General features: G+C 60.9%; 1 protein-coding gene across 1 annotated transcript; it reads left to right on the forward strand.

Annotated features, from left to right (window-relative positions):
• Positions 1 to 897: 897 nt before the first annotated feature.
• OSR1 (odd-skipped related transcription factor 1) lies at positions 898 to 7,473 on the forward strand. Its single transcript, XM_045844554.1, has 3 exons — positions 898 to 1,163; positions 5,657 to 6,356; positions 7,129 to 7,473. The coding sequence occupies exons 2-3, from the start codon at positions 5,689 to 5,691 to the stop codon at positions 7,262 to 7,264; spliced, it is 804 nt and encodes a 267-aa protein (XP_045700510.1). The 5' UTR covers positions 898 to 1,163; positions 5,657 to 5,688; the 3' UTR covers positions 7,265 to 7,473.
• The last annotated feature ends 534 nt before the right edge of the window (positions 7,474 to 8,007 follow it).

The raw sequence follows: 8,007 nt of genomic DNA on the forward strand, positions 1-8,007 counted from the left end.
GTGCTGGTACTTGCCCCAAAGCATAAGCAATGAAAACAGAGTATCTGGCGGCCAGGACCCTGACCCCTCTGAGATCCCAGACTCCTCCTGCACCAGCTCCTTGGACTCGGAGCTCCCGCAGCTGACAAACTTTGCCGTGTCTGTCTGCCGTGCCTGAGCCGCTTTCCAAACCCCCATCCACCCTTCCAAAACACATGCACGCGTGATTAGAGGGCTCGGCTGTTCATTAAGGTTGAATCCCAGAAAGTTCTGGGTCCCAGGAAAATAACTTTCTTTACCTCCTTTCCCCTCTCCTTCGTCTCTGATCTGGCGACCGAACTCTCTAACCCAGGGTCTGGGTTACTGCTCTGGGACCGAACATTCTCGGATGTCCTAGAGTTGCGCCACAGCCAGGACCCTCGGACTCGGGGAAGGGATTCTAGGAGAAGAGGCAACTCTGCCAGGGGCCGAAGTGTGCGGAGCCCAAGCTACTGCGCCTGGGTCCCCGTGCGACCCCTCTTATGCCCTGGGCACAGGCTGTGGGCGCAGGCTGTGTCCTAGGCGCACAGGAGTAAGACCTCAAAACGCGAGGCGACCCGTGCTCTCATCTGCTGCGGGCTGTTTCTTCTGGCTGGACAGGGGTGCCCTCTCGGGCCTAACAACACAGGAGGGGTCTCATGGGACTTTAGAGCTGGGAATGCAGGTCCCGGGAGGCCCCGGCTAAGCGAGCGCGTTTGCCAAAGTCGGCTGCCCGGGTCAGCAAAACTTTGTTTCTCAGTGCGCAGGCGCGGGGAAAGGTTGGGGGGCAGGGGAGGGAGGGGTGGAATCCCGAGGCGAGGGGAGGAGGGAGGGAGGAGGAGGGAGGGTGGTGGATTAAAATAAGTAGGCGGCTCGGTGCTAAGGGATGAGTGAGTCGGAGCTCGGTCTCTTCCCAGCACGTTCTCAGCTGCTCGGGTCCAGACCCAAGCGGGGAGCCGGGAACCAGGCTCACCATCCCCGGCGGGCTAGACTGCGGGGCGCTGAGCGCTTCCCGCGTGTCCGGGGCTCGGAGTTCCCGCAGCCGGAGCGGGGCCAGGACTGCAAGGGTCCGGGGGTGCCTGTGGAATCCAGCGCCTCTGGCTTCCCGGGTCCCCCGCAGCGGGAGCCCCAGAGGCGCGCTCAGCCCCGGACCGCCGTGAAACAAGGTAACTGCAGCCCCGGGTGTCCCGGCACAGAGAGGGGAAAGCGGGCAGGACTCCCGGGCTCCCTGTCACAGCGCGGCGGGTGTCTCCTCTCTCTCCGCATCCCAGAAGGAAACTCCTCTTGCCGAACGCGGGCTGCAGGACCTTTGTGAAAGGGAGAGCCGCTGCAGCCCAGGGTGGTTGGGGGTGCTGGCCCAGGGACTTCCCGCGCGGGGTCCCCTGGCCTCTGACCTCCGGGGAATGAGAGGGCGGGCTTCCACTACCGCCCCCAGCGGGGCCAGGCTCCGCAGAATCCGGGGCGAGACGCCCACGGACTTGGGAAGTCAGCCTGTGGGCCCCCTCTAAGAAAAGGAAGCAACTTCAGCGGGCACAAACTTTCCTGAGATACACGCCTGGCTCAGCCCGACCTTAGCTGACGAAGAAGGAAGAGAGTGGACGGATGGCCACTGCCGCCGCCGCCGATCGCGCCAGGGACAGGTGCATGCCCCTCCCGGGTCGCGCTTTCCTGCGAATTTTTCTTTGGCGGAGTTGCGCTCAGGTACGACCCGGGAGCGCAGGGCCGCGTGCCTGGCGTCGCCCTCGCACTTGCGCTTTGACTTTGGTTGTTTTCTATCGCGTGGTCGCTCTGTGTGATCAAGGCCCGGAGTGTAACCCGCCGCGGTCCCGGTGCGCGCAGGGGGTGCGAGCAGCACCTCCCCATTCGGGACTGCGCGCCTCGGCGCGGAAGCACCGTGGAGCGGCGGGTGTCTCCAGGTTGGGGCTTGGGAGCGAAAGATGCGTTTGCTCCTCGGACTGTCCCCAAACCCAGCCTTCAGGAGAGGTGGGAGCCAGAAGGCGAGAGGGAAAGAGATGAGGGGTGGCAGGATGAGCTAACTTCTCCCCAGAAATGTCTCTGATCAGAATGAAAACCCACACCCAGCACCTTTTCAGCAGTTCCGGCAGCAGCGGGGTCGGCTCTCAGAGTGTAAAGTAGCTAACGAGGGTTTCTTTGTTACCACAATTTGGTAAATTCCACTCGGGCTGAGAGCTACGCGCTGGCTCTGGAGGAGAGAAACCACGTGCAAGGCTGGTTTCCCAGGGTCACAGCCTCCTGGGGAAGAGAAGGGTTGGCAGCGAGGAGGGGGGTAGAGAGACCAGTGGGTGCGTGTTCCACCCGAGTCTCCTCGAAGTGGCTGTGATTTCATTAAGACTGGGGAGCAGATCGCTAAGGACGCCACGGGCGTTTAAATGCTGCCGGATGGCCGCCTAGCTGAAGGATTCGTTCGAGCTGGTTCGTTGGGAAAATTGCACAAAAGTGGCCGGGGCTGGTCGATCCTCCCGCCTGGGGTTCAGACGCCTGCCCCTTGCGTTGGGGACTCGATGTCAAGGACGATTTTCCGGGGCTGCTGCTGGGCTCCTCCAGGCACAAGCCCGCGGAGCTCGCTCCGTCCTCATTAATGCAAGTAGTTAACTCGCACACGCTCAATTAGCTCCGAATAAACCACTTTAATAGACTCGGCACACTTCATTAATGCCCGGCGCAGGGCCGGCTGCAGACCCGGGACTGGCGCTCCGCCGCGCGGGGAGTCCGGCTTCCGAGTGCGAACTGCATTTAGTCGCTGCTTCTAGTCGGAACCCTTAACCGCACCTCCGGGGTTCGGAGGCCCCGGCTGTTCGAGGAGCGGACGCCTGGCCTGGGGAGAGGGGGGCTTCCTCTTGTATTTAAAGATCCGAAGGGTTCATACTGGGGTTCCGGGGTCAGGGCCACCGGCGCTCATCCTCCCCGGCGGGCGAGCGAGTGTGAGGTTGTGTTTTTCTCCCAGCTGACCTCCAGACACCCGGGCGTGCATTCGGCCCGCTCTTAGTGCCAGTGCACGGAGCCACGTTTCGAACGAATTTCGTCCCCGGGAAAGTCGTTGGCGAGAGCCTTCAGAGCCTTGGCCTCGGAATGCGGCAGAAAAGAAGGCACTGGCCGCGCGGAGGGAAACAAATTGAGTGTTGGGGGAGACAAGACCAGGCAGATAGCCCGGAAAGGTTGGCTCCCACGAGCAGTGGCAGCTGCGAGCGCCCCCTCCTCCCACCCAGCCGCAGGTCTCCGCTCCTGGCGTGGGCGAGGAAAGGCCAGGTTCGTGCGCCAGGCTGGGGGGTTCTCCCACCTGGGCACGTAGCGGGCTCGGGCCCGCGTGCAGGTCCCGCCGCCACCGCTGCTCACTGGGCTGCGGGTAGGCCCGGCGCTGAGAGGAGGGAGCGGAGGGTCGGGCGGCGCTGGCCCGGGCCGGGGAGCCCGCTGTAAGCATCTGATTTCCAGCGCCAGGGGGGCCAGAGGAGGTGACAGCAAACCAAAGAGCGCTCACCTCGTCTCAGCCTGGGCCGACCTTTGAAGCTGGAGAGTTTTTTCCACCTTCTCCTCCCTCCTTCCCACCCCCCAACGACCCCTGCTTTCTCTCCCAATTTTTATTTTTGCTTCAGCGTGGCCCCAGTGTCCTGGGGTGGGCTCGGTTTGTCCCCGCCGCGACCCTGGCCGGCGGCACTGGAGAAGATGGGAGCGGAGGCCACGGCTCTGCCTGCCCCCGGGCACTCCCGCGCCGAGGGCGCGCTCGCCACAGCTGTGTGCTTCCGCTCGCTCCAAGGCTGGATTGATTGCGGCGGTCGGGCTAGGTTCTCATTCGGTCGCTAATTTAATGGACACTGGCAAATCTTTGCTGGTTCTTGGAGTTTTGCAGCCCCCACCCCCAGCAGTGCCTCTTTCCCCCCACCCCCCACCCCCCTTCGGCCCAACACACTGCGAGTGACCTTCCCGCCAGCCTCCAGGGGAAAAGTTCCTGGGTTAAGATGGTCCTCAGTCCTCTCGCCTACCAAGTGCGGCGCTTCCCTGTGACTAAAGGCTTCGCTGCTGCCGTGGAAGGCAGCTGAGTGCAGGCCTGGTCCGAGGGCCTGGGCTGGGGGCCTGGGCTGAGGGAAAGCTAGACTGGGGCAGCTGCCCCAGTAGGTGTCAGTGGGAGCAGGGAACAAGGAAGCAGAGCCGTGTCCTGCACACCCCAGGGAAGGGGACTTACTGCCCTTTGGAAGAGAAGTCTGAGGGCGAGAAGAGGAGGAAGAAGGGGTGGAGGCAGCAGGCAGCAGAGGACCGCGAGAGGCGAGGGAAGAGGGTGACCAAGCACCAGGCGCCTGCCGGGACTTGCAGAGTGGCCCTCCGCTCAGAGCCTGAGGGAGCGGGTGCTCAGCACTTGGGCGGCCCAAAGCTCCCTGTGTCCCTTCGGCTCTTGTTCCTGTTTTTGCCTCCACTGCACAGACCTAAGGAGAGGAGATAAAGGCCTCCCTGCAGAGCCCAGACCCTGCGGGGGCTGGAGACCTTGCCCCCCAAAGCCCAGGAGGGGGCCAGCCTGTTGGTCACTTCAGCACGGCTTCCCTCTGGCCTTGCCCGAGCTCCCTGGCACTGCGTTCGGAGGGTGGTTGCACGGCAGGCGCTGAGGCAGGCCCCAGCACCCCTTCTTCCCCACAGGCACACCCACCTGCCCAGGGCTCACCAGCTCACCACGTACACGCAAACAGCCTGAGACCCCCAAAGGCTCTCTCCCCCTTTTTTATGGGGTAGGGAGGGCACAGAAGCCCGCGCGTATGCAACTGCAGATGTTTGACTGAGTGGGTTAATGAAGATGGGTGTCAGTGATCTTCCTAAAATGAAGGTGACCCCCAGAGGCACCCGTCCACCAGCAGCTTCAGAGACGGTGCTGTCAACAGGGCTCAGTAACGGTGAGGCAGAAAAGCAAATCTGCAGCCCGAGTGGAGAGTTTTGAGGAGAATGATGACGTGGCTGCTAGAGGCCAAAGGGAAGGTCAGCTGGTAGATCCTGACGGACAGGAGCTGGGACATGTATGGATTTGGGTGTTTGCATGCGTGCTGTCTGTCTGGAAGGCTCTTCGTGGGTGCCACGTGATCCCGTGCATCTGGGTGTGTTTTGTTCCCTGCACTTTGTTTTGTGTAGCAGAAAAGGCTGGTCACCCTGTCTTGCTTAATCTTCGCACCGTGTTGTCCACTCTGCTTCAGAACGCGTGGACCTGTCAGGGTGCGTTTCTGTGTCTGTGTGCAGGCGGACACAGAAGCCAGCTCCTGTTACCCTCACAGGAGAGTGTAACTCCGTGTTGACTCAGGCTAACGTGGACGAGAGTTTCTACATCGTGCCAGTTTCCCTGTGTTTCTGCCGTTCTCGGTGTCATGCACACCACAGTCCCTTGTTGAAGCTGGTTGCATTGCACTGGATTTAGTTTCCTGCTGGTTTCTGTATCAAGTTGGGTGTCTCTGCCAAAGGTCATTTGGAGAAAGCTAGGTCAGAGCTCAGATCACAGAGGGTTCCCATTTTTTTTTTTTTGTGGTCAGTGGGTTCCATGGGGTGGTGTCTTAGACTTCCAGCTCCTACCCTGGGGGACAGACAGAAAGGGTGTGGCTGGGCTGGAATTCAGAAGAAAACCGATCTACCCTGAACTTTCCCTCTCTCTACTCCCTTCTTTTCTTTGCAGATTCCTATTGAGAACCCACCGCAATTACCACAATGGGCAGCAAAACTTTGCCAGCGCCAGTGCCCATCCACCCATCCCTACAGCTCACCAACTACTCCTTTCTCCAGGCAGTAAACGGCCTGCCCACAGTGCCCTCGGACCACCTGCCCAACCTGTACGGTTTCAGCGCTCTGCACGCCGTACACCTGCACCAGTGGACGCTGGGCTACCCCGCCATGCACTTGCCACGATCCTCTTTCTCCAAAGTGCCCGGAGCCGTGTCCAACCTGGTGGATGCGCGCTTCCAGCTGCCTGCCTTTCCCTGGTTCCCCCATGTTATCCAGCCCAAGCCCGAGATCACCGCTGGAGGCAGTGGCCCGGCGGCCCTCAAGACCAAGCCGCGCTTCGATTTTGCCAACCTGGCCTTGGCCGCCACACAAGAAGATCCGTCCAAGCTTGGCCGGGGGGAGGGTCCCGGCTCCCCCACAGGTGGGCTGGGCGCCCTCCTGGATGTGACCAAGCTATCCCCAGAAAAGAAGCCCACGAGAGGACGCCTGCCTTCCAAAACTAAGAAAGAGTTCGTCTGCAAGTTCTGTGGTCGCCACTTCACGAAGTCCTACAACCTACTTATCCATGAGCGGACGCACACAGATGAGCGGCCCTACACTTGTGACATCTGCCACAAAGCCTTCCGGAGGCAAGACCACCTACGGGATCACAGGTGTGGCGCTGCGGGTGGCCCTAGAGAGAGTTGCCTTTGGGCCTCTGTCCTCACCATCCTCCTCCCTCATGGGAAGTCTCTTGAGACCCCCTACTGGCTCCAAGCTCCCTGGCTTCTGGGAGTTAACCTAACAGCGTGAAGAAAACCATACCAAGCTCAGGGATCAATTCCTGGTGCATGGGTGGAGAGAACAGGGAATAAATACGACCTAAGACTTAGTCAGGTCTCCATGCACTGCGGACAGGCACGCTTGAGTTCCGTACCTCTTCCTTCACCTGTATAGCACTGTCCAGTAGCAATTCCCGGGATAATGGAGAGTGGCACGTGACGCATGTGACAATTCAGCACTTGAAATGTGAAACAAGTGTGACTGACTAACTTTTAAGTTCTATTTCATTTTCATTTCAAGAGCCACATGTGGCCGGTGGCTACCATCTCGGACAGTGCAGCTTCAGCAAAGTGTCCACCCCAGACCCCCTCACTCACCCTCAGTGTTGACCCAGCCTTATAAGGAGGCCGTGCTGGCTGCTCCTCAGGAAGGCAGGCCCTTTGCCTGGCCAAACCCGTGATGGATCAGAGGTTGCCCAAGCCTCGCCTGCACCTCCCTGCCCCATCCACAACTCAGCCTTTTGCCAGCCCCCCACTGGGTACCCCACAACCCCCTTTCTTTGGAGGGCAAGCACCACACGGCAGTGGGAGGGGCTCTTGGGCAACCGTTGATAGCATTGCATCATTGTGCAAGGATTAATTCTCTGTCTGTTTTTGCTCCCAGATATATCCACTCCAAAGAAAAGCCTTTCAAGTGTCAAGAGTGCGGGAAAGGATTCTGCCAGTCCAGGACTCTCGCTGTCCACAAGACGCTACACTCACAGGTGAAGGAGCTCAAAACCTCCAAGATCAAATGCTAAGTGGAGCCTCCCTCCAGTCAGCAGGACCCTGGGTCACGCCCACCCCTCCTCCAGAGGAACCAGAAGCCTGAAGGAGACGGACTCTCGCGGACCTCGGGAGGGGCTCCCGGACCTTCCCTGGTCCCGAACACAGTCCCTTGGGTCCCGGGCGCACGCGGAACTCCGGAGCCCTGCCCGGGGCCAGGATTCGGCCGCCCGGGCGACCCCCCCAGGACGAGGCTAAACTCTTGGCCAAAAGGCGGTACTCACGTGGCGGAAGGGAGACTGCATTTAAAAAAAAAAAGAAAAAGAAGAAGAAGAAGAACGAAAGCTCCGCGGAGCCGCAGCGGCGCCTCTCCCGGAAGTATTACTTTCCTGTCGTTATTTTATACGTTTTCTTTATTATTTTTTTCTTTGACCATATAAGCTTGTAACTCTGACTGCAGAGCAAAAGGGGAGAGGAAAAGAAGTGTTGCGCGCTCGCAGCTTCCAGCCCCCCCCGCCCCCCCCACCTTCGCCCCATTCCCCCCCCCCCCCCGGGAGCCTGCAAAAGTGTAATCCGTGTATCTGCTTCAGCCGCCCGGCCCCCCCGGGGACCGACCGCGGGGTTCCGGCAGCGCCGGCTCCCAGCTCCTGCCCCGCGGCGGGCGCTGGGCTCCGGGACTCGGCCGGCAGGGGCGGGGCCCGCGGCTCCTCGCGCTGGAGGGGGCCTGGCCTCCGGCTCCCCGCGCTCTGGCGCCCGTCACCGTGAGCGAGCTGCGGGC

Source organism: Phyllostomus hastatus, unplaced genomic scaffold (genome assembly GCF_019186645.2).
Source record: "Phyllostomus hastatus isolate PE091 unplaced genomic scaffold, TTU_PhHast_1.1 phas_contig_402, whole genome shotgun sequence".
Taxonomy (NCBI): domain Eukaryota; kingdom Metazoa; phylum Chordata; class Mammalia; order Chiroptera; family Phyllostomidae; genus Phyllostomus; species Phyllostomus hastatus.

Coding starts and splice junctions, on each gene's coding strand:
- OSR1 (XM_045844554.1), top strand. CDS start 5,689: ATGGGCAGCAAAACTTTGCCAGCGCCAGTGCCCATCCACCCATCCCTA. Junction 6,357..7,128: donor GACCACCTACGGGATCACAG/GTGTGGCGCTGC, acceptor TTTTGCTCCCAG/ATATATCCACTCCAAAGAAA.